This window comes from Neoarius graeffei, chromosome 14 (genome assembly GCF_027579695.1).
Source record: "Neoarius graeffei isolate fNeoGra1 chromosome 14, fNeoGra1.pri, whole genome shotgun sequence".
Classification (NCBI taxonomy): domain Eukaryota; kingdom Metazoa; phylum Chordata; class Actinopteri; order Siluriformes; family Ariidae; genus Neoarius; species Neoarius graeffei.
Genome location: NC_083582.1, coordinates 59219881 through 59247506, shown reverse-complemented (window position 1 = coordinate 59247506; position 27626 = coordinate 59219881). Strand labels below are relative to the sequence as shown.

Here is a 27626-nt window from a genome sequence, read left to right as displayed (position 1 = left end):
TAATAATAATAATAATAATGTATTTGTTAGCATTACAAGTTTTAATATCACACACACTTCAGTGTGGCTTGCAATCTTGCAAGCAAATACCCAAATGCTGCAACATTCATGAACACCGCAACACATGAAGAACTCTCTCTCTCTCTCTCTCTCTCTCTCTCTCTTTCTTCCTGAGCCAGGCGCAGTCCCAGATGTTGGAGTATTAAATGATATGAAATCAGAAATAACAATGCTGATGCTAGTATATGAGCTGATGAGTCAGCACTGTGTCCTAAAATAGTGTACTTGTTGCTGGTAATGAGAAGCATGCTCTTGAGACCTTGTTTCTGTTAATGCAGCAAATGTGTGGGCATTTGACTGAATGATATTAATTAGAGACTAGTCAGCTTGTGAACTTTTTTTTGCCTTGAAAATGGGGCATGATCTCTAATGCCATATTAGCACCAACGATAAAAATCAAGAAAATTTTCCATCTATTCCTAATTAAAACTATTTTCTTGCATCGTGTAATGACTATATAACCTTTGCTGGACTGCAGCCTCAATGGGAAAGTGCAAGGTTGTACATGTGAAGAGGTATCTCTTAAGAGTATTGCACCATCTAGTGGATGAAGAAATAAAAAATAAACTCAGTGTCAAAGGAAAAAATTGCAGCGTCTCTTTAGAGGTGTTCACACGGCAACTTTTACTCCGGTGTAGCACCGGGGCTGCCCCGGTAAAGTGTTCACACGGTACAAAGTTATACCGATGTAGCCCCTGAAAGCTGCTTAAACCGGTGCAAATCTAACCCTGCTCGGGAGGTGGTTTAAGAAATTTACTCTGGAGTAAATGCTAGTTTGCAGGGCAGCACCGATATATGGGACGTCTGAACGCTACAGGGGTAGACTTGCTACGCATGAGGAGAGTTGATTACATACAGGCATTGCATACTGTAATTTGCATCCTGGTATTTTGCGCTTCCAAAATGGCGAATATAACAACAACAGAACTGCGTGTCTTCCAGTGTTGCCAGATTGGGCGGTTTTAAGTGCATTTTGGCGGATTTGAACATATTTTGGGCTGGAAAATGTCAGCAGTATCTGGCAACACTGGTGTCTTCATCCACATTGTTTTCCCGGCGCTTGGTGATGCCATGACAACCGGGAAAAGGAAGTACATTTTCACGCATGCGCATATTTCATTTCCGCATTATTACTATCGTATAGCACGGTCACAAAAACTGCCGTGTGAATGCAAGTGGGGCTGCAACGGTCCTAACACGCTTCTCTCTAGTAAGCAGGTTTGTGACGAGTGAACGCTCCACAAAATTTACACCGGTGTAAGATATATCGCAACAAAATACATCGGTGCAGCATCGATGCAAATATGTGCCGTGTGAACACCCCTTTTGAAATTTAACATGGCGCAAACACACACACACACACGATATATAATGTATGTAAAACAGACATGCGCGTTTTGCTGGGAAATACACCACTCGTATCACACGAAACACATTGTGGATCTGAGTGCTGAGTGAAATATTTAAATAATATTGGCTGGCTTTTTTCGTGGTATATCAGATCTATTCCAATCAGCTAGCATGATTTTAAATGAGTTGAAGATCTCATCTCATCTCATTATCTCTAGCCGCTTTATCCTGTTCTGCAGGGTCGCAGGCAAGCTGGAGCCTATCCCAGCTGACTACGGGCGAAAGGCGGGGTACACCTTGGACAAGTCACCAGGTCATCACAGGGCTGACACATAGACACAGACAACCATTCACACTCACATTCACACCTACGGTCAATTTAGAGTCACCAGTTAACCTAACCTGCATGTCTTTGGACTGTGGGGGAAACCGGAGCACCTGGAGGAAACCCACGCGGACAACATGCAAACTCCGCACAGAAAGGCCCTCGCCGGCCACGGGGCTCGAACCCGGACCTTCTTGCTGTGAGGCGACAGCGCTAACCACTACACCACCGTGCCGCCTGAGTTGAAGATGAGTTCAATATTTTGCTAACTGAAAGGAATATATCTGATATACCACGAAAAAAGCCAGCCAATATTATTATTTATTTAGAGTGGCTAATCATCCTTTCTTGCAGCTGAATTGCGAAGGACACAGTTCAACATGCCCGATTCAAAGGCATACAAAGGCGCCACAGGCAGCCGCCATACTACTCATGTCTGACCAGGGAACACGGCCCAGATATTAACACCTATGGGCAATTTAGAGTATCCAATGAACCTAACTGCATGTCTTTTGACAGTGGGGGAAACCGGAGCACCCGGAGGAAACCCACACAGACACGGGGAGAACATGCAAACTCCACACAGAAAGGACCTTATCAGCCACTGAGATTGAACCCAGGACCTTCTTGCTGTGAGGCAACAGCACTAACCACTACACCCCTGTGCCGCGATATTATTATACGTTCACACCCTTTTCAACCATGTTAACAGGAAAAAGTGACAGTGTCAGTGCCACCATAAAATGCTCCTAAAAGTCACCAGATGCCACCAAATGGGCTCCCTTTTTTCAGAATTTTAAAGTGTTGCCTTTATTTGAATCCTGGGGAGAACACTGATGTGTATGTATGTATGTATGTACATACAGCATCAAAAATTTATATACAGCACACCTAATATTTGGGTAAAATGTTTCTTCGCAAGAGTCACCATGACCAAACATTTTTGTTTACCATGAACAAGCTTCTGGCAGAATTCTGGTTGGATATTTCATGACTTTTCATGGTAGAATTGGGAGAGGTCAATTATTTTTTTTTCTTGCCATAGACTCAACTTATAAGCACATTCCATATATTTTCAATAGGGTTGAAGTCATGACTTGTTTTAAGCTTAATGTTTGCCTGCTTTATCCTCCACAACCAGCTCTGATGCATGTTTGGGTTCATTGTCCTGTTGTAACTCCCAAGTTGTGTTCAAGTTTCTGATGGTTTATGCTGAAGAATTCTGAGCTAGTACTCCTTCTTCATTATTCCATCCACTTTGTGCAATGAACCAGTTCCATTGGCAGCAAAACAGCTCCAGAGCATGATGCTGCTACCATCACCACCAGCTGGTACAGTGTTCCTCTGTACATGGTGGTCATTGTGGCCAAACAACTCAATCTTTGTCTCATCTGACCATACAGCTATCCTCCAGAAGGCTTTTTCTTTGTTTGTGTGGTCAGCTTCAAACTTTAGTTAAGCTTGAAGGTGTCAATTTTGAAGCAGGGGGTTATTTCTTGGCTAGCAGCCTCTTAGTCCATGGTGATCTGAATTGCAGACAGTGACCCATCAGCTTCCAGTTCATGGCAGGGCTGTGCCATGGTGGTTCCCAGGTTGTTCCTGACCATCCAATCCAATTTCCTTTCAGCTGTGGGTGACAGTTTGGGTTTTCTTGAAGCAAAGTGGCTTGGCAAAGTGACTACACCTCACAATAACTTGCATACAATTGTTTGAACTGATCTTGGAATTTGCAGTTGTTTAGAAATAGCTCCAAGGGACATTCCGAAGTTGTGTATATCTGTGATCCTCTTTCTCAGATCTGCACTGAGCTCCTTGGACTTTCCCATTTTACTGTGTGTTAGTCAATCCAATGAGTGCTGTAAACAAACCCTTTTTATGAAGGCACAGAGAAACTGCCAGCTGTAGTCAGTCATGATCACTAACAGGAAGTTAAGAGACATCGGTCTTGGCAAGACAAGAGACATTTTGATAGTTTCAGCACCTCTCAATTCATAATCTAAGTGAGCGTATGTAAATTTTTGACCCTGTATGTATAATTTTGACCCTGTGTTGATTTCAGAAAACCCAAAGAAAATTAAAACTTGTGCACCAAGTTCCAGTGTTTTTTTTTTTTATTAAATACGTATGCTGTACAATCATTCTGCCACAGAACAGTTCAAAGAAATTACTGAAAGCCCAAATATTGCCATGACATTCATATCTAAAATGACATTCATGTCACTGTATGTAAACTTCTGAACTTCTGACCACAACTTTTATACGGTATATATATATATATATATATATATATATATATATATATATATATATATATGTGTGTGTGTGTGTGTGTGTGTGTGTGTGTAAAATCTCAGAGCATTGTGCAAAGCCTGTCCCCTTACGGTATCATGGCATCTATTCTTTGTTTTCATTCAGTCTTGTTTCCATCTCATGATTTTTCACTGGTAGGTCTCCCAGTTGTGTCTTGATTGTGCCCACCTTATCTTTCTAAGCTTTCTCTTCATGTCTTGTCTTCTATAGACCCCTGGACTATGATGGTGAATCCTGGATTACAAACACAATGCCAAGTTTACACACTTACCGTACATCATTCCTCCAATCATATGCTGCAGATAAATACCAAATACTGTACTACACTTAAAAAAAATGAGTCATATGCAAACTTAGAGAGTCATACGTAAATATGTTAAATATTTTTGCATATCTGTCAGTTCATAATTATAGTTATTGTTTTTCCCCAAAAAATAAAATTCCTGCTGTTTTGTTCCTGACCGAAATAAAAACGGTATCGCCATCAGAGAATGGTAATACATCAGCTGTAAATGACAAACTGGTGACAAACTGCACCAATAACCTTTAATGTTGACAGCCTTTGTCAGAATCTCTGGCAGTCTCCTGGCAGTGTGCTGACATTCAGCTTCATACCAGACATCACAGGCCATAGCTCCATTTAGTCAGAAGACAGAGAAGACATTTTGGCTGACAGGCTTATCATTTCACACAGCTGCACCTTAAATAACAATTTAGTATAGCTAATTTCAATGTAAATTTTCAATCAAGTAAGCTGCACAGGAAACCTTTGAATGCATTTCCAGTATAACTGAGTTTAGTTTAAACTGAGTTTAGTTTAGTTTGTGTCATGACTCCAACCTATGGTAGATCTGACACAAAGAAGCTACAGCTGCACAACCCCTAACACACACATAAGCATGTGCACATGCACGCACACACATACACACACACACACACACAAAATAAATAAATAAAATTTTAAAAAAAGTACACATCTCTATATTGCCAGGAAGATTGCTTTTCTCCATCAAGGTCAGCCAAAGGTCTTGGTTGTATATGGGACCCCAGCAGAGACGAGTATAGATCTCTTTTCCTCTAAGCCATCCCTTCAGCCACCCCAAGCTCATATCACAGATCAAATCTATAAAAAGTTCATTCCACACTGATGCCTCCATTGCACTGCACACACAGAATTCTAACAGCATCATGGCTGTACGTAATCAAGCTTAACACTGTAGGTCTGGTGGGTTCAATTTAACCCAGGTTTCCATGTGCTAGCCATGTTTTCACCTAGGTGACATCATCTCCTGCCTTCAACCTTTTAAAGCTCCATTTTTATGTTATTATTTCTTCAATAACTACTACTACTACTAGTAATAGTAATAGTAGTTATCAGTGTGAAAAATGTAAATCTCCTGACAGTTTAAGAGGTAATCAGAGAGAAAAGAATATTTAAATGCAATTGCTACAATTATATAGGTGAACAGTTATATTTGAACAGTTACATACAAGTAAGTATATACTGCATATAGATAGCACAACATTTCAGGCCTGGGAGAATCAAACACAGGCATCTTTCAGGATAATTTAAAGAAAATACTGAATAGTTCTGTGTCTTGAACATCTTCAGGTAGGTGAAAAAATAGTGTTGGGTAACAACTGACTACTGTAATCTGCATTATGTAATCACAGCATTAATGGTTGGATTTTATTTTATTTCATGGAATGAATATTGAAAGAAAAGCTTTGCTAACCTGACCTTTAACCTGAACATAATCTTTTGTAGCCATTTGTCCACACTATTTGCAGATGTGAACTGTTGCAAATTTGAAAGTATGAAACCCTGTCCGTAGTAGTTATTGGCTTGTAACACTGTTGAGGATCATGTGAAAGATTAAATCAGAGACAGGCTTGACAACAGAAAGGTGTATTTTATTTTTAGTTTACAGATCACTTTTCAGCAACTTCTATTTTTCTCTTATCTTTACACACACACCACACCAGGTAGCACAGCTCTCTCTCTCTAGTTACTGGCTTCTCTCTGCAAGACCACAAGAGACACACATAAATAAATTGCCAATAATCAAACACAGGTGAAACTCATCACGTTACCTGCCAGTTCGACCTGACTCTTCACCACCCACAGCTGAGGCTCAATCAATCCCCCACTGCCACATGGTTATATTAACTCCAGGGGACTTAATAATGACATAGTTTTTTAAATGGACTGATTGTACCCATGTTTTATTTTCTTTTTTTGATAAATTGGTTTGTTTGTTTGTTTGTTTGTTTGTTTTTAGTGAGTCTAATTGTTTCAACTACTGTAACTGATAACAGTCATGGCAATTGTTCTGTTAATTAAAATATATACATCTAGCTATAAGATTACTGCATCTTGAAGAAATATCCAGTTGTGTCCGGTTCTTTCATTGTTTTAATGCATATGGATATTGGCATATGAATTGATTGGTTTGGGTAATGGGTGAAAAAAAGGCCTGCTTCTATCGTGTTTTGTGGTATTATTAAAATAAGAATGGATTCAATGGGTTCACCAGTAGGTGTTGGAGGTATTATGTTTTCAGGTTGTCTGACTGTCCGAGATTCTTGTTAGTGTCATATCTCAAGAACAAGTTCTAACTAATTCTAGTGAAATTAATTCTAACCAAAAGATGAACTGATTAGATTCTGAAATAGATCCACATCAGGTCAAGGTCAAAGCAAGATCAACTTTTTCGCTTCCTTTCTGTATGAAGTATATTTTAAGGGTATTTCAGGTGTAACAAGACAGACTAGACTTGTTAGCAGTGGAGGCATTCCCACTGATGCCATTTCCATCTAGTTCTATTAGTTTCCTGTTTCTCTTGCAAGTGACATCAATTATGTAAATGTAAGCTTATTCCTTTTCTGAACTTTTCTTAATCTGACCACATGATGTCAGCATTATACAGTTGCTGATTTTCTATCCAGCCTTGGAAAACCATCAGACTTAATCATGTATTACTTTGTTGTGTAGTATTTGTGTCACACAAAATTCTAATCCTCAAGGTCTCTTCTGTTCTTACACACACACACACACACACACACACACACGTATATACATTTAGGTCCATAAATATTTGGACAGAGACAACATTTTTCTAATTTTGGTTCTGTACATTACCACAATGAATTTTGAACAAAACAATTCAGATGCAGTTGAAGTTCAGACTTTCAGCTTTAATTCAGTGGGTTGAACAAAATGGTTCCATAAAAATGTGAGGAACTAAAGCATTTTTAAAACACAATCCCTTCATTTCAGGGGCTCAAAAGTAATTGGACAAATTAAATAATTGTAAATAAAATGTTCATTTCTAATACTTGGTTGAAAACCCTTTGTTGGCAATGACTGCCTGAAGTCTTGAACTCATGGACATCACCAGACGCTGTGTTTCCTCCTTTTTAATGCTCTGCCAGGCCTTTACTTCAGCGGTTTTCAGTTGGTGTTTGTTTGTGGGCCTTTCTGTCTGAAGTTTAGTCTTTAACAAGTGAAATGCATGCTCAATTGGGTTGAGATCAGGTATCTGACTTGGCCATTCAAGAATATTCCACTTCTTTGCTTGAATAAACTCCTGGGTTGCTTTGGCTTTATGTTTTGGGTCATTGTCCATCTGTATTATGAAACACTGACCAATCAGTTTGGCTGCATTTGGCTGGATTTGAGCACACAGTATGTCTCTGAATACCTCAGAATTCATCCGGCTGCTTCTGTCCTGTGTCACATCATCAATTAACATTAGTGACCCAGTACCACTGGCAGCCATGCATGCCCAAGCCATCACACTGCCTCCGCCGTGTTTTACAGATGATGTGGTATGCTTTGGATCATGAGCTGTAGCATGCCTTCGCCATACTTTTTTCTTTCCATCATTCTGGTAGAGGTTGCTCTTGGTTTCAGCTGTCCAAAGAATGCTCTTGCAGAACTGTGCTGGCTTTTTTAGATGTTTTTTAGCAAAGTCCAATCTAGCCTTTTTATTCTTGAGGCTTATGAGTGGCTTGCACCATGCAGTCAACCCTCTGTATTTACTTTCATGCAGTCTTCTCTTTATGGTAGATTTGGATATTGATACGCCTACCTCCTGGAGAGTGTTGTTCACTTGGTTGGCTGTTGTGAAGGGGTTTCTCTTCGCCATGGAAATTATTCTGCGATCATCCACCACTATTGTCGTCTGTGGGCGTCCAGGTCTTTTTGCATTGATGAGTTCACCACTGCTTTCTTTCTTTCTCAGGATGTACCAAACTGTAGATTTTGCCACTCCTAATATTGTAGCAATTTCTCGGATGGGTTTTTTCTGTTTTCGTAGCTTAAGGATGGCTTGTTTCACCTGCATGGAGAGCTCCTTTGACCACATGTTTTCTTCACAGCAAAATCTTCCAAATGCAAGAGCCACACCTCAAATAAACTCCAGGCATTTTATCTGCTTAATTGAGAATGACATAACGAAGGAATTGCCCACACCTGCCCATGAAATAGCCTTTGAGTCAATTGTCCAATTAATTTTGGTCCCTTTAAAAACAGGGTGGCACATGTTAAGGAGCTGAAACTCCGAAACCCTTCATCCAATTTTAATTTGGATACCCTCAAATGAAAGCTGAAAGTATGGACTTTATGTCCATGTCCATTATATAACTATAACTTGAATATATTTCAGTAAACAGGTAAAAAAAACAAAATTTGTGTCAGTGTCCAAATATATATGGACCTAACTATACACAGTTAGGTCCATATATATTTGGACACTGACACAATTTTTTTTAAAACTATACAACCCCGATTCCAAAAAAAGTTGGGACAAGGTACAAATTGTAAATAAAAATGGAATGCAATAATTTACAAATCTCAAAAACTGATATTATATTCACAATAGAACATAGACAACATATCAAATGCAGAAAGTGAGACATTTTGAAATTTCATGTCAAATATTAGCTCATTTGAAATTTGATGACAGCAACATATCTCAAAAAAGTTGGGACAAGGGCAATAGGAGGCTGGAAAAGTTAAAGGTACAAAAAAGGAACAGCTGGAGGACCAAATTGCAACTCATTAGGTCAACTGGCAATAGGTCATTAACATGACTGGGTATAAAAAGAGCATCTTGGAGTGGCAGCGGCTCTCAGAAGTAAAGATGGGAAGAGGATCACCAATCCCCCTAATTCTGTGTCGACAAATAGTGGAGCAATATCAGAAAGGAGTTCGACAGTGTAAAATTGCAAAGAGTTTGAACATATCATCATCTACAGTGCATAATATCATCAAAAGATTCAGAGAATCTGGAAGAATCTCTGTGCGTAAGGGTCAAGGCCGGAAAACCATACTGGGTGCCCGTGATCTTCGGGCCCTTAGACGGCACTGCATCACAGATAGGCATGCTTCTGTATTGGAAATCACAAAATGAGCTCAGGAATATTTCCAGAGAACATTATCTGTGAACACAATTCACCGTGCCATCCGCCGTTGCCAGCTAAAACTCTATAGTTCAAAGAAGAAGCTGTATCTAAACATGATCCAGAAGCGCAGACGTCTTCTCTGGGCCAAGGCTCATTTAAAATGGTCTGTGGCAAAGTGGAAAACTGTTCTGTGGTCAGACGAATCAAAATTTGAAGTTCTTTATGGAAATCAGGGACGCCGTGTCATTCGGACTAAAGAGGAGAAGGACGACCCAAGTTGTTATCAGTGCTCAGTTCAGGAGCCTGCATCTCTGATGGTATGGGGTTGCATTAGTGCGTGTGGCATGGGCAGCTTACACATCTGGAAAGACACCATCAATGCTGAAAGGTATATCCAGGTTCTAGAGCAAAATATGCTCCCATCCAGATGACGTCTCTTTCAGGGAAGACCTTGCATTTTCCAACATGACAATGCCAAACCACATACTGCATCAATTACAGCATCATGGCTGTGTACAACAGGGATGAGAATGAGAAATTGTATTTTCAGCTGAAAATTTAATCGGGGATTTGGGGGCCATTGGCCCCCAGCCAGGTCCAGGGCGGAGCCTGGTCGGGGGTCCAGGGGGCCGAAGGCCCCCGGAAGCTAATGAGTTTTATACATTTTAGACCACTAGAAATGGTCTCAGATTGCTCAGTTGAATAATATTTTCAGTCCAAAGAAGCTTGAGTTTTGGACACTAATAAACAAAAATAGTCTCAATAATGCTCAGCTAAAAAGAATTTTTAACTTCATGCTAGAATGAAAGGAATGATGAATATAAATTAAACACATAAAGACAGAATATTTGACATAATCCTGTAAATGTTTCAGTTACTTTATTAAAGAATGCAGTTACCTCTTTTGCAGTGAACTTGTCTCAACAGAAACACAATTTCCCTGTTGAACAGTTCTCTCAGCTCCCAAAGTCACAATCACATATAACTAGCAACACTACTCTAAGTTTTCAACATATTTACAAAGTACTTGTTCTTTTTCTAGGAATGCTTCATTGCAGAGATGTTTTTTTTCCTTTTAGCAGCTAATCTGAATAAGCGATTCATTTTCTTTTGTGATAATTTTCACCATTTTGAAGCTCTTATTCGCTGTTACATCCTCAGTCTCCGGCCTCGTGGAGTGCCATGTTGAATGAGTAAGAAAGCGAAATGCGAAGAACCAATCAGAACGAAGCTTACATGTGACATTTTGGCCTTTCCTATCTATGCTCGTTTACCATTGGTCAAATCGCGATTTTTCTCTCTCAACGGCCAATCAAATACAGTGTACGTTCTGAACTGCCAATGTAAACAGAGCCTTGTTCCCGATGGTTGACCGGGTCAACACATACCTAACCCCCCCTAAATATTTTCTCCTCGGATTTAGACGATTCACAAAAATGACCCCTGGGTTGATAAAATCCGCGGAATTCCACGGATCCGCGGAAAATTCTCATCCCTGGTACAAGAAGGGTCCAGGTACTGAACTGGCCAGCCTGCAGTCCAGATCTTTCACCCATAGAAAACATTTGGCGCATCATAAAACAGAAGATACGACAAAAAAGACCTAAGACAGTTGAGCAACTAGAATCCTACATTAGACAAGAATGGATTAACATTCCTATCCCTAAACTTGAGCAACTTGTCTCCTCAGTCCCCAGACGTTTACAGACTGTTGTAAAGAGAAAAGGGGATGTCTCACAGTGATAAACATGGCCTTGTCCCAACTTTTTTGAGATGTGTTGTTGTCATGAAATTTAAAATCACCTAATTTTTCTCTTTAAATGATACATTTTCTGTTTAAACATTTGATATGTCATCCATGTTTTATTCTGAATAAAATATGGAATTTTGAAACTTCCACATCATTGCATTCCATTTTTATTTACAATTTGTACTTTGTCCCAACTTTTTTGGAATCGGGGTTGTATATATGAGAGAGAGAGAGAGAGAGAGAGAGAGAGAGAGAGAGAGAGAGGATATTACATGGTCGTAGAAAGACATGAAGTTTATCTTCGAGTGGTGAAAGTATGTTCCAAGTTAAATGTTTTTTAACCCAAGAAGGTAAACTTCATGTCTTCATGCCACCATGTAATGTTCTTTATATTATATAGACACATCCACAAAACAATTCGCAAGTTAATCAAAAGAATTTTAATTCTGAATCGGTTCGCCATTTTGACAACGTATGTCAGCAGGAAAACACTGGGAGTGATGTCATTGGAGTGAAATATCTGAAATTATTTTACATACAGGACACTTTTTCCATGGAATAAAAATATGTATTCTATTCCCTTCTCATGGGTTTCATTCATTTGGTTCAAGAGCATGCAATATTGTTATCATATCACTTATCCAACATGTATTACATCACTCTACCCAATGGAGAATGACCATGCAATATGGTTTACGATATTGCATGTTGGCAAGACAACATGTCACACATAGGCGCTCATGCGAATATCCAATGAGAAAGTTATCTGCTGTGCATGCGCAGAACCATTGTTCACTAGGAAAGAGAAAGCCCAGGCTAATCCAGTGCTAGGATTATCTATGCTATAATTAAGCACTAAATAAATAAACAAACTGAAAACTGAAACTAAAGATGTGTTGAACACCTGAAAGGCTAACAAAACTTCATTAGATATTCTTCTTGCATATTTACAAACAGTGGCAAACCGTTACTATTAGAGCTCAGCCAAACATTAGCCAGACACACCAGAAAAGCAGCAGGGCAAGGAATTAGTGGCAGGCTGCCAGGTAGCTCCGTTGTGTGTAGTTGTCAGTGTTGATTTTAAAAGTAACTAAGTAAATTACATAGGGAAATGAATAGTTAAGTACGAGTAAAAAATACTGTGGCGAGCATGTGTGGAAGAAGAGTCTAGAGACAGAAATCTTAGTTTCTCTGTAATTAGCCTGTGCTACTTGCTCTTGATAGCACTGGCTTGACCGCTTTATTAGCATTCGCTAACACTATTGATGAACGCTATACCTGCTGGAAGGTCACTTCACTGCTGCGCTAATGATGCCGATTCATGGTTAAGCTAGCGTTGGCCTTTGAGAAGGCTGAGGGCGATAAATTTTTGGTCCCTCTCACTATAAATCAATTTCTCCTTGGTTCATTCATCTGTCGGTTCCTACATAAACATATACACTGCCATGGGCTTCTGTCCCAGCAATGAAGTCCTAACCAATGAGTGAGCCAGCTCTAAACTCTTCTTAGCCTAGAGACAACAAATGAAAAAATCTTATTGGATAACTCTATTTTAATGTTTTCAGGACAGTAACCCTTTCATTTCTGAAGCAAATTTGATAGAAAATGGGAACAAGTTAGTATTAGAAGAGAATAATTGTAATAAAATTATGAAAGAATGAAAGCAATTAAAGAAGGAAAGAAATTAAATATAACATTTGAAATGCTGATATGTTTGGGCCTTCTCTGAAGGCCAAGAAGGCCCTGACGTTTCCCTTCTTTTTACAAGAGAAAAACATACCAACAGACATAAAAAACTGGAAAAGAGAGTGTGTACATATAATAATAATAATAATAATAATAATAATAATAATAATAATAATAATAATAATGGCTTTTTTGTGGCATATCAGATATATTTCATTCAGCTAGCATGATATTGAACTTGTCTTCAACTCGTTCAATAACGTGAGCTGAATGGAATATATCTGATATACCACTCAAATCCAGCTAATATTATTTAAATATGTCACTCATCCATTATGTATTTTGTATGAAAAATGCAAGTTTTTCAACACAAGAAGATAAACTTCATGTCTTCAAGCCAATGTGTGATGTTCTTTTTATTATACAGACACATTCACAAGCATTAAGTGCCCAAATTTGTTGAAACAATTAATCAATTTCCTCATGAGTGCGATATTGAGAATTATATCATTGTTTTGGTTCTCCATGTCCCGGATGTAGCTTGTATGAAAAATATGCATATAATATTCTATATGCAAGAGACATGGCCAAAAACTAGTGTTGGATGTCCATGGTCTTTGGGCCCTCAGGCAATGCTGCATCAAAAACAGACATGGTTCTACAGTGGAAATCACTGCATTGGCTCAGGAACACTTCTGAAAACCATCTTCTTTGAACACAGTTCATCATTACATCCACAAATGCAAGTTAAAATCATAGTATCCATCCATCCATCCATCCATCCATCCATCCATCCATCCATCCATCCATTTTTCATAATTGTTTATCCTGTGCAGGGTCACAGGCAAGCTGGAGCCTATCCCAGCTGACTATGGGCAAGAAGTGGGGTACACCCTGGACAAGTCACCAGGTCATCGCAGGGTTGACACATATGGCCCTTTTCCACTACCCTTTTTCAGCTCACTTCAGCTCACTTCAGCCCGACACGGCTCGCGTTTAGACTACCTCAGAACAGCACGACTCAGCTCGCTTCAGCCCTGCTTAGCACCCAAAACTTGCACGGTTTTGGAGTGGGGCTGAAGCGAGCCAAACCGAGCTGAGTGAGGCTGGGGGCATGAGCAGACACTCCCCTGTGCACTGATTGGTGAGGAGGAGTGTCCTCACATGCCCACACACGCCCCGCGAGCACGCTGGGATCTGTAAACACCGTAAACCCGGAAGAAGAATAATTACGAATTACGAGAATTTCTGAAGCCTTATGCGCCTCGCCTCATCTATACGCTCTTGCCAGTATCTGTTGGCGTTGTCGGTGACAACAAGCCACAGAACCAAGACCAGCAACACTAACGACTCCATGTCCTCCATGTTTATTGTTTACTATCCGGGTCATGGTACTACCGCTTAAAAGATCACTGATGTCACTGTTTGCGCTGCTTAACGACATCACGTGACGTCCACCGACTTTCGCTAACTCCACCCAATGTGTCCACCCACTTCCAGCCAGCACGGTTCAGCACGGTTGTAGTCGAAATGCAACTCCAACAGCCCCACTCAGCTTGACTCAGCCCAACTCAGCACGGCACAGCTCAGCCCAACTCAGCTGCGTTTGTAGTGGAAAAGCGTCAATAGAGACAAACAACCATTTACACTCACATTCACACCTATGGTCAATTTAGAGCTTCCAATTAGCCTAACCTGCATGTCTTTGGACTGTGGGGGAAAACGGAGCACCCGGAGAAAATCCACGCAAACACGGGGAGAACATGCAAACTCCACACAGAAAGGCCCCCGTCGGCCATTGGGCTCGAACCCAGAACCTTCTTGCTGTGAGGTGACAGTGCTAACCACTACACCACCGTGCCGCCCCAATTTCAAAATTCAATTCTAATTTTTTGAGATGCACTAGAATTATGATTAGGCAAAACTAGGAAAAAATACCTCATTCCTCCTCAAGGTCAAACAGAAATAAATATATGAGGCCATCAAAACATTTTATGCTTTCCTCTAATATAAATCATCACTCTGGAGTTATGAAGCCTCTATAATGAGGAGTATGATGTCTTTGAGAATGTGTGTGAAGTATAGATTCTAAATCTTTTAACCGTGTCATCATGAAAAAGGTGTTGTTGTTTTTTTGTTTGTTGTTTTTTTTTATTTCAAAAAAATTCCCCATTGTTGTGGTTGCATGTACTGATCTAGCCTGAGAGATACATGCTATTTATACTGTTTGAAGACTAATTTCCTCAAACTCAAAATGAAATATTGTAATATTTTGAGATTTTTTTGCACTGTAGGCCAGAATTATCAATATAAAAAAAAAATGCTTGAAACATTTTAGTGTATGTGTAATGAGTCTAGAATATATTAAAATTTCACTTTCTTAAAGAACTGATGGAAAATATTGATATTTTTCATGATGTTCTAATATTTTTAGTTGCACAGGTAAACAATATCCAGAAACATCATTGCCTTCTCTGGGCCTAAGCTCATTTACAATTTACTGACGTGAAGTTAAAAACTGTCCTGTGGTCTGAGGAATCGAAATTTGCAATTCTTATAGGAAATCATGGACACTGCATGCTTCGTGCTAAAGAGGAGAGGGACCATCTGGCTTGTTATTCGTGCACAGTTCAAAAGCCAGCATCTGTGATGATATGGGGGTGGATTAATGCACATGGTATTGGTAGATTGCACAGTACTATGTTACAATAAGTCTACCCTTATAAAGGGTTCATGAATGGTCTATAATTAGTTTATTAATTCATGTTGTGAACACATCATAAGCCACTAATAGTCATAACACATTCGATAAAAAAGGGCAACAGTGACCTGCTGTTTGCCAAATAGTGAGCCCAGTATGACTACTGTTATAAAGTGCTTTATATATACATATATATATAATATACTACACACACAGACACACAAAGAGAGAGAGAGAGAGGATATTACACTCAAGCACAAATATATGAAGTTTATCTTTGAGTGGTGAACACTTCACGAGTGAGCGGAGCAAATGAGTGACATATTTTTCAACACAAGAAGATAAACTTCATATTTTCATGGGGCAAGGCTACATGTGAGGTGGGACTATACACTCATTTAATGTGTTTGAGGTATTCAGTGGCTCTGCCATCTTTCAAGGCGAGGCTAAACAAAATCAATGTAGCCCCACCAGTGATATCTGTGAATCATCTTTTCTATGTGGAACCCAAATCATATTCAATGGCTGTGTCATTTTTCAAGGAGCTGCATCAATGTGACAGGTCCTGACATGGCAATACATGCTAACTAGCTTACCTCTTCACTTAATTGCTAGCTAACATTAAAAAAATTGTTTCTAGTTTAAAGTTTAAGTGTGAATGTTCATAATTCATTTATAAATCGTGATATGTTATACAATTTATAATAAAGCACCCTTTCAGCAGTTATAAGTGGTAGTAACTCATCAGCAGACGATATGTTTTACATTTTACAATCAGACTCCCTTTTGCCCCCTGTGATGACCTGGCGACTTGTTCAGGGTGTACCCCGCCTTTCGCCTGTAGTCAGCTGGGATAGGCTCCAGCTTGCCTGCGACCCTGTAGAAGGATAAAGCGGCTAGAGATGATGAGATGAGATGAGATGAGATGAGATGAGATGAGATGAGATGAGATGAGATGAGATGAGACTCCCTTTTGCCAGTTATGAATAGTCATAATTCATTAATAAATGCTGATGTGTTTTACACTTCACAACAAAGCTCCCTTTTTCCAGTTGTAAGTGTTGCTATTTCATCAATCGATCAAATTCACTTAATAAGAAAGGACCCTGCCAACCAACCATCATTGTTTTGGTGGTTAAATGATTGTAGGATGTTAACAAATATCTAATGAAGCTGACAGTTTCACATGCTAACTGATAAAGGGACAAGATAAAGTGAGCTAAGCAACTCACAAGATCTGAAATTTAACAGATAAAATCTGCAGCAGTATCTTGAGCTTGTGAAATAGTGAGCCTGCACTGAGCTATGAAAACTGTTATAAGTTGATTATAATTGTTTATAATTGTGAATTACAACCTAATTAATAACCTAATTATAAACCATTTACACTTTATCAGGGTAGTCTTAAATGGTATCGATTGCACATTTTGGAAGACACCATTAATGATGAATGACAGAGGTTTTGGAGCAACATGCTGCCATCCAGACATCTTTTTCATGGATGCTTTGCTTATTTCAGCAAGACAATGCCAAACCACATTCTGCATGCATTACAACTGCATGCGTCCATTGTAAAAGAGTCTGGGTGCTAACACAGTCCAATCTTGTTTCTCATTGAAACAATTTGGTGCATTATGAAGCCAAAAAACAATGCAAAGGAGAACCCAAATTGTTGAGCAACTGAATGCATATATCAGGGAAGAAATGGACAACATTTCATTTTCAAAGCTACAGGGATTGGCCTCCTCAGTTTCCAAACATTGACAGAGTGTTGTTAAAAGTAGTGGTGAGGCAACATAGTGGTAAACATGCCCCTGTCCCAACTTTTTTGAAACATGTTACTGGCACTAAATTCAAAATAAACATATATTTTACAAAAATATATAACTTCTCAATTTCAACAATTGGTATGTTGTCTTTGTACTATTTTCAATGAAATATAGGGTTTTGATTATTTGCAAGTCATCACATTCTGTCTTTATTTACATTTACATTTTACATGGAATTGGGGTTGTAAAGAAGTTGACTTCGGGGTGCTAAAATCATATAATACAGTGAATAAAGCAGGAATATAATTTGCACATGACATATCAAGAAAAAAGCTCATGTTATGAGCACGTCTAAAGCATGGTGTTTGTGCTCTCTCTCTTACAGACAACCCCATCCTAACCAGCAAAGTTGTAGTCACAATTCACGTGTTAGATGTGAACGAGTTTCCTCCAGAGTTGGCTGTACCTTATGAGACCTTTGTGTGTGAAGGTGCCAAAGTGGGACAGGTGAGTGTGTAGCAATATGTGGATCAATTTATATTTTTGTCAGAACACACACACAAACAAAGCTTCAAAAATAACAAGGTATTATGAGAAGCATAACAAAGTGATGACAATTCTGGACTAATGAGCCATTTAAGATGATTTATGATGCACTTCTCCCACCACCGCATTCTTTACAATTGCAGGGCAGTTGTGGCCACGTGTGTGTGTGTGTGTGTGTGTGTGTGTGTGTGTGTGTGTGTGTGTGTGTGTGTGTGTGTGTGTGTGTGTGTGTTTTATTTGTGCATCACAGCTATAGGAGGAGGCAAACAATGTAGGTATGATTGATGCCAGGTATTATTCTATGTTTGTGTTAATTTGTGCAACTAACTAATCAAAGATAAGAAAAAAATGAGCACTTTGCACAAGGAATTTTTATCTTTGGGATATAATGAAATTGCATAAATATTCAGGAAGGTCTAACAGTGACTTCTTCCACATTCGGTGACTCTGATGAGGGATTAGTTCTCACTGTTTGGATTTCTGGGTATTTGACAAATTTGTGTAGCACGCTGTGGTGATGAAGTACCTGGCAGTGATCAGGTGGTCGAGCAGCATGGGCTGATGGATGTTCATGATGGGCTGGTCACGTGTGGCTAAGTGATGCATTAGCTCAGAGCTAATCACTTTGTTCAACATGCACCTGCAGTGTTCACAGCAGCGATGCAGCAGGTGATGTTAACAGCGGGGCAGGATGGTTCTGAAGCAGGCATGAGCAGCAGAGTATAAAACATGACATATGTGCTTCTCCTTCATGAGGTAGATCATGATCACGTAAGGTGTCAGATATGAGTAGTCAGGGCAGTGGAGACTGATTTTGGCCAATCATTCGGAAATGGAAAGAAATGAAAACACACACATTGCTTACCTGGCCACAAACACAGAGAGTGAAAATAAAGCACCCTCAGGCAAACTAGCTTCAGTGATACTCCATGATATATACAGTGGTGCTTGAAAGTGTGTGAACCCTTTAGAATTTTCTATATTTCTGCATAAATATGACCTCAAACATCATCAGATTTTCACATAAGTCCTAAAAGTACAGTAAAGAGAACCCAGTTAAACAAAAGAGACAAAAATATTATACTTGGTAATTTATTTATTGAGGAAAATGATCCAATATTACATATCTGTGAGTGGCAAAAGTATGTGAACCTTTGCTTTCAGTATCTGGTGTGACCCCCTTGTGCAGCAATAACTGCAACTAAACGTTTCCGGTAACTGTTGATCAGTCCTGCACACCGGCTTGGAGGAATTTTAGCCCATTCCTCCATACAGAACAGCTTCAACTCTGGGATGTTGGTGGGTTTCCTCACATGAACTGCTCGCTTCAGGTTCTTCCACAATATTTCGATTGGAATAAAGTCAGGACTTTGTCTTAGCCATTCCAAAACATTAACTTTATTCTTCTTTAACCATTCTTTGGTAGGACGACTTGTGTGCTTAGGGTCATTGTCTTGCTGCATGACCCACCTTCTCTTGAGATTCAGTTCATGGACAGATGTCCTGACGTTTTCCTTTAGAATTCGCTGGCATAATTCAGAATTCATTGTTCCATCAATGATGGCAAGCTGTCCTGGCCCAGATGCAGCAAAACAGGCCCAAACCATGATACTACCACCACCATGTTTCACAGATGGGATAAGGTTCTTATGCTGGAATGCAGTGTTTCCCTTTCTCCAAACATAACGCTTCTCATTTAAACCAAATAGTTCTATTTTGGTCTCATCCGTCCACAAAACATTTTTCCAATAGCCTTCTGGCTTGTCCACATGATCTTTAGCAAACTGCAGATGAACAGCAGTGCTCTTTTTGGAGAGCAGTGGCTGTCTCCTTGCAACCCTGCCATGCACCCCATTGTTGTTCAGTGTTCTCCTGATGGTGGACTCATGAACATTAACATTAGTCAATGTGAGAGAAGCCTTCAGTTGCTTAGAAGTTACCCTGGGGTCCTTTGTGACCTCGCCGACTATTACACTCCTTGCTCTTGGAGTGATCTTTGTTGGTCGCCCACTCCTGGGGAGGGCATACATGTCAACCCCTCATGGCTCTCACCTGTACTCCCTGGTAAAGAAATCCATAATTTCCATACCAAATCCATAGTAATATTTCATGCATAATAAAAATGTATCAGATCTTACCTAATATATACACTTGTTTATTTCTGTACATCCATATGTACTGTTAACACTCAATTAAACAACAGTCACTGTTTTCTTAACCCTATATCAGTTCAACAAAATTTAGTGTCTCTTCTCACATAATCCAATAATTTGGGGTTCACTTGGCACATTGTTCAGCAATGTTCCTGATTGCTTTTGCATGAAGAAATTAATTGATGGCTGTCTCTTTTTCTGGTTTGCATTCTTCACATGCATTTAAGATTTCATTTGTTCCCTCACGTCATAAATTCCAGAGGCAAACACTTTCACGTCTCTACAACAAATTGTGCAGTTGACATACTCAGCACCCATTTTGGAAGCGATAATTATTCCATTGAATGTTTCTGTCCATTCGGGAAGAAAGCGACCTCCAGTTTTAGATGTTTTGAGTTTTTTCTTTGGTGGTGCCGACATCTTGACCTCTTGACCTGTCTATTGTTACGCTACATGTGCTGTTATTTCCCGCTTGGTGTGCAGGAAAATCACAATTGTGCATGCTCAGACATTCGGAATGGCTTGTTGGTACTAGCGGAAGTACCGGTTGAGTAATTCTAAATGTAGAAAATGGCGGATCCCATGCATTTTTGTATTTCATGACGATTTTTTTGATGGTAATAAATCAAAATAATTTTAAGGTGAAAATGTAGAAAAATCTGTAGTTGAATACCACTATGCCCGTACCACTTTTAAAATGGCAAAATCTGTAGGGAATACAGGAAATCGGTAGGGGTTGACATGTATGGGAGGGTAACAGTGGTCTTGAATTTCCTCCATTTGTACACAATCTGTCTGACTGTGGATTGGTGGAGTCCAAACTCTTTAGAGATGGTTTTGTAACCTTTTCCAACCTGATAAGCATCAACAACACTTTTTCTGAGGTCCTCAGAAATCTCCTTTTTTCGTGCCATGATACACTTCCACAAACACGTGTTGTGAAGATCAGACTTTGACAAATCCCTGTTCTTAAAAAAAAAGTTGCCCACTCACACCTGATTGTCATCCCATTGATTGAAAACACCTGACTCTAATTTCACTTTCAAATTAACTGCTAATCCTAGAGGTTCACATACTTTTGCCACTCACAGATATGCAATTTTGGGTCATTTTCCTCAATAAATAAATGATCATATATAATATTTTTGTCTCATTTGTTTAACTGGGTTCTCTTTATCTACTTTTAGGACTTGTGTGAAAATCTGATGATGTTTTAGGTCATATTTATGCAGAAATATAGAAAATTCTAAAGGGTTCACAAACTTTCAGGCAGCACTGTATGTGTGCACAAACCTGTGTTAACTTGATTATGTTGTTGGGCTTCCTTGCATGAACTGCTCTTTTAGGTCATTTCACAACATGTCTATTGGGTTAAAGTCTGGACTTCGCCATTCCAAAATGTTAACTTTCTTTGTATTTCTTTGTAGAATTACTTGTGTGATCATTTGTTGTCTTGCTACATGACCCATTTATGGTTAAACTTCAGTTCACAGACAGATACCCATACATTTTCTTGTCGAATTTGCTGGTGCAATCCAGAATTCATAGGTTCATCAATAATGGCAAACTGTCCTGGACCCAAGGCATCGAAGCAGCCCCAAACCATGATACTGCCAAACCCAAGCATCATGGTTTGGATGAAGTTCTTATGTTGGAATGCAGTGTTTGGTTTTCACCAAACATAATGTTTTTCTTAATGTTCTATTTTAGGTTCATCTGTCCATAGAACTTTCTTCCTATAGATTTCTGGCTATATCCAGGTGGTCTTAAGCAACCATCAGACAGGAAGCAGTGTTCTTTTTGGAGAGTGGTGGCTTCCTCCTTGCTATCCTGCCATGCACACCATTCCTGTACAGTTTTTGCCTAATGGTGGACTCCGAAGACATTGACATTATTCAATGCAAGAATGGCCTGTCAGGCTTTAGATGTTACCCTGGGGTTCTTTGTGACTTCCTGTATTATTATTTGCCACAACCTTGATCTTTGTTGGTTGACCACACCTTGGGAGAGTAACAGCAGTGTTTTATTTCCTCAATTTATATATCATCTGCCTGACAGTGAATTGGTGGAGGCCAAACTCTTTAGACATGGCTTTGTATCTGTAACAGTTTGTATGGGTGGGTGGAGCACAGAGGACGGCAGGACAGAGATCAGGTTCGTAACCAGGGGTTTTATTGCCACACTTTTCAGTAAACAACTCGTAAACTATACAGACACACACACACACACGACCAGCGTCTGGTTCGGGGATGAGCTCCTCTGCTCTATGCTCTCCCTCCTTAAGTAGGGCGCGGTCACTGGGAAGACACACACAAACACAAGTTAATTGACATCAGGTGTAGTGATTCTGCCACTTACCTTCCCTGACTCCGCCCTCCTGTCACAGACTGGCGCTTGACCACGCCCCCGCTGCCACAGTAACCTTTTCCAGACTGGTGAGCATTGATAAATCTGTGGTGAAGAACAGACCTTTATCGTAAAGACCCAAGCTTCAGTTCTTGAAACATGGGAAGGGCCACTAAACTCATGCCATTCCCTTGATTAAAACACCTGACTTCAATTTTCCCTTTAAATTAATTCATACTCCTGGAGGTTCACATACTTTTTCTGACAAAGATATTTAATGTTGGATAATTTTGCTCAACAAATACATGTAAAAACTCTCATGTTTTTTGTGTCATTTTTAAAAACCTGTTTCTCTTTATCTAGTCTTCGGACTTGGATGAAGATCTGATCATATTTCAGATCAAATTTATGCAGAAATGCAGAAAAATGTAAAGGTTTCATAAACTTTCAGGTGCCACTGTATGTATTTTGGCTTCTATAAAGTTGCATGACTTTTCAACTTCTGTATTTGTACTTTGTCCTTTGCTTGGACAAATTAGTCTCTCCTTTAAAGACATTTTAAGGAAAAAGGATGATGAAAATAAATGGTCCCTCTTGTTCATTGTACCCATGATTGTACTTCACATATGCCTTCTTAACTGACCAAGTTGTTGCTGATAGGGTATATGAAGCTGCAGTCTGGTCTACAAAAAATAAAAAATAAAAAGTTTGTGCATTTGGTTCCACAAAAGTCCAAAATAATCTGTTTTAAGACATCAGTGTAATTTAGGTTCCAGTAATGAAATTTTATAATAATTCACCACAGTAAATGTTTGTTATACATTTACTGAACATCCACACAAACATCAATCTACTTCCTTCAAACTGCCTTTATCCATAGGTGATTCAGACCTTCAGTGCAAAGGATGAGGATATTCCTATGACAGAACACAGTTTCTCCTTCAAATCACCTCAGGAAGGGATGAAGATCAAGAACTTCACCATCAAAGATTTTGGAAGTGAGTCTCTCTCTCTCACACACACAATCAGTATATCCTACTGATAGAATTAGAGGAATATATAGAGGAACCTGTTTTATTGCTATAAAGTTTTCCTTGTTGTCACTGAACAACAAAATCATGTCTTGTTTTAAAATTAGAAAGGTAATTATGCAAGTGTAGATGACATTTCTGGGGTGGCATGGCAGTGTAGTGGTTAGCACTGTTGCCTCACAGCAAGAAGGTTCTGGGTTTGAGCCTAGTGGCCAACGGGGACCTTTCTGTGTGGAGTTTGCATGTTCTCCCCGTGTCTGCGTGGGTTTCCTCTGGGTGCTCAAGTTTCCCCCACAGTCCAAAGACATGCAGGTTAGGCTAATCAGTGGCTCTAAATTGACCATAGGCGTGAGTTTGAATGGTTGTTTGTCTCTATGTGTCATCCCTGCAATGACCTGGCGACTTGTCCAGGGTGTACCCCGCCTTTCGCCCGTAGTCAGCTGGGATAGGCTCCAGCTTGCCTGCAACCCTGTAGAACAGGATAAAGCGGCTAGAGATAATGAGATGAGATGAGATAAATTTCTAGAAATTGTCCATAGTCATTTAGAACAGTAGAAGCATCTTAAGCCTCACTCACAACCAACCGTACGGACTGTTATGGGCGGTCTACGGTAAAAAAAATTAGCAAAACCATGCTTGAGACTTGCGTGTGTTCAGCGCTGTAGAAAGTCGCAGACTGCCCATGGAGACTTTTGGTCCTGCACATGCAAATTCTGTGGGTCTTGCTACAAATCAAGAACGCATACACTATGTACGGGACCCGTATTCCTTTTGTACGCTTGACCCAAGTCAGCAGTAGGGGCTTTTTCCGATGACAGTAAGATTCATGAGTGACACACGGTCATTGTATGAGTGACATGCCTCAGAAATACTACACAAGTATTCCACACTTGCTATTTGTGTGGCCCACAAGACAGAAGTACATCTCACTTTCTACCCCTATGTGTGGTGTGCACACAGCGCACGCGACCTGCACGCAACATGAGGGGCAAGACTCTGGGTATATATATTGGGGAGGAACCAAGGAACCTAGCATGTAGCATTGTACAGTAGAAAGGAAGAAGACCACCTCATTTGCTGTTTTTATTTGAGTATAGAGGATTTCGACGTGACATCACAGGTGACGTGACGCCCCGGTGTCCGCCATTTTGAAGGTCAAGCTAGCTAATGTCAACAACAGGAGCTAGTATGTTACTATAGCAATGTTTACGTTCAGTCATTTGGATGACTGTTAAAACCTTTCAGTCTCAAGTTTTTCCTTTACTGTATTTACTAGTTTACTGAGCGAGCGCGCTAGCTCCCAGCCTGCCCTAGCGCGCTAGCTCAGTAAACTAGTAAATACAGTAAAGGAAAAACTTGAGACTGAAAGGTTTTAACAGTCATCCAAATGACTGAATGTAAACATTGCTACAGTAACATACTAGCTACTGTTGTTGACATTAGCTAGTGCTAACAGCTAGCTGCTAGTGCACTGCTACAACACAGACACCGACCCTAATAATACAGTTCTTGGTCATTGCCTGGTAACAGCAAATTTATAACGGGCCATGTCTCAACAGACTAAGAAGTTATTTCAATGACATTTAATAGCATTTTGTTTATCCTGAGGACTGAAAGTAAATGAAAATGTGAACAAACCTTAGCTGTAATAAGATGGCGACCACCGGCTCCAGGGACGACCTGCTGATGTAGGCATGTTACCCAGCCTGGTTTTTAATGACATAGATATACAGATCATGTGGGCCGAAGTCAGGTAAAGACGAGAGCTTGGTGTACTTCCGTACGTCAGTGAACAATCCTGGTGGAAGCAGGTAAACGTCGTTCTCTAAGCCTGCTAACCTCAATTTTTGCAAATACCTCTCCCTCTGCTCGCCCTGCAGCCCTACGTCGCTGGATAGTGAAGGTGTTTTCTGCATCTCGCTCCTTTTTCTTTTATGTTTTTTCCCTGGAATTTCCCAGACGCCTGACTGCAGGTCAGGAAGATCACCTGCGCTGCAGCGCTGCAAAGCCAGAAAAAGATAGCCTGGTAACGTGTACAAATCACGTACACCAGCATCATTGATTTTCTGGTGATATCGCTTCTTACTCGCGTCATCTAGGCCGGATAAAATACTCGACAATGAGAGTTCGTCATGATCAACAGTGTATCGCTACCGGTAGTCGCCAAATTTGTGACCATCAAAATGGCGCCGGCTACTTGTTGACATGGCAACGGTCACGTGGGTCGAAAACCTCTATATGTGTAATTTACCTTGCAAACATCAAATAATAAAAAAAGAGTATAAGGGAATAATCCATTGTATTACGCTGTAAAAAATCCCAACTAAATAGCCCAACAGTTTGGGCACTGAAACACACTTTGACTCTGACTCCAAGCTACTGTCCTGCTCCTACTCCTGCTGAGTGGTGGGAAGGGGTGTCGGGATGTCCTTGTCCTCATCACTGAGCATGGCACAATGGCCTGACAGCAATGATGGGATTGCAATGTCCTCACTTCTGGGCATCGTTAGCTGAAACATACATGAAAATTAGCATATATAATATTAATTACATAAGCATATAGATACTGAAATGAATGTTTAAAGCATGTGTATTTACCTGTGAAAATACCTCTGGCGGGGTGCTGTGCCTTCTGCCGGCTTGAAGGCATTCTTCTCCATGTCTGTGCAGGGCTCCCCGGTGCTGCTACCATCGTCATCAAATTCTTCCTCCTCCTCCCCCTCTGCTGTTTCAGGCTGGGTTACTTCACTTTTGCTCGCTTCTTCTTGGGTCCCATTTTCTAAACTTTAAACTGAAAATTTTTACATTTTTCCCACAAAATATCCAATGTTCTTCAGTCGAAAGACAGATGCAGAATGCTGCAGACACGCTGGTTTTATACCCACTCCTGGCTTGCATCACATGCAAGTTATGAGTGATTGTAACGTACTAATCACATGCATCACACATGCTTCACAAGTGCGGCCCGAACTCGTAGCGCAGGAAACTGGTAAAATGCAAGTTTCACACACTCCACACTCACTGAACACACACTGATCACGTGCATCAGATATACGCTTTCCACAGGCGAATGGCGCAACTTTCCCCACGCCTCGAGGTCAGTCAGGTGTGCAACCTGTACTTGACAAGTACTTTGCCTGTACTCCTCCCCCAAACTTTCTCCCAGGTTCACCACGACCCTGCGGCATGACTGTGAGCTACCAAACCCTGCAACCCGTGCGTGTCCAAAACACTTACGGTGGGTTGTGAGTGAAGCTTTAACTGCACATCCAACAAGGAGCAGCTAATGGGAAACATTTAACTGAAAGCATGACTCCTGGCTTTTGATTTCTGGTTTAAGCTTGAATGGACAACCCAATCAAAAAGTATGATTCGTGGGTAAGATTAGCATTGATCAAAGTCCCTAAACACTGATTTCACAAACAAACAAACAAACAAACAAACAAACAAACAAACAAACAAACAATGCCACTTCTCTAACTGAAAAAGGTTGAGCAATTCATTACACTTTATATGAGTGTGTATTGGTTAACAGTACTAGCAGTACAAAAACATGTAGAAAATGAAACAATATAACTTGTCTCTCTACTCCTTGATCAATGAAATTATTTTAGTAGTTACAACCCCAAATCAGAAATAGCTGGGACTGTATGTTGAAATTGAAATAATAAAAAAATGAAAACAATGATTTGTACATTAGGCGGCACGGTGGTGTAGTGATTAGTGCTGTCGCCTCACAGCAAGAAGGTCCGGGTTCGAGCCCCGTGGCTGGCAAGGGCCTTTCTGTGCGGAGTTTGCATGTTCTCCCCGTGTCTGCATGGATTTCCTCCGGGTGCTCCGGTTTCCCCCACAGTCCAAAGACATGCAGGTTAGGTTAACTGGTGACTCTAAATTGACTGTAGGTGTGAATGTGAGTGTAAATGATTGTCTGTGTCAATGTGTCAGCCCTGTGATGACCTGGCGACTTGTCCAGGGTGTACCCCATCTTTCACCAGTAGTCAGCTGGGATAGGCTCCAGCTTGCCCGCGACCCTGAGAACAGGATAAAGTGGCTAGAGATAATGAGATGAGATGAGATTTGTACATTAGTTTTGACCTGCACTGCACTCAAAATAGTACAACAGCAGATTATTTTGTTTTAACTCATGATTTTTTTTGGGGGGGGGATTGTTTTTTTTTTATTATTTCAAA

At 40.1% G+C, this 27626-nt stretch overlaps 1 protein-coding gene across 1 annotated transcript in view; it reads left to right on the top strand.

Annotated features, from left to right (window-relative positions):
• The window catches only part of LOC132898498 (cadherin-12), a 294117-nt gene that overhangs the window by 256435 nt on the left and 10056 nt on the right, over positions 1-27626 (top strand). Inside the window, exons 9-10 of the mRNA XM_060940161.1 lie at positions 17746-17867; positions 23286-23403. Coding sequence (XP_060796144.1) covers positions 17746-17867; positions 23286-23403 — 240 coding nt within the window. The remainder of the gene's footprint in view (positions 1-17745; positions 17868-23285; positions 23404-27626) is intronic.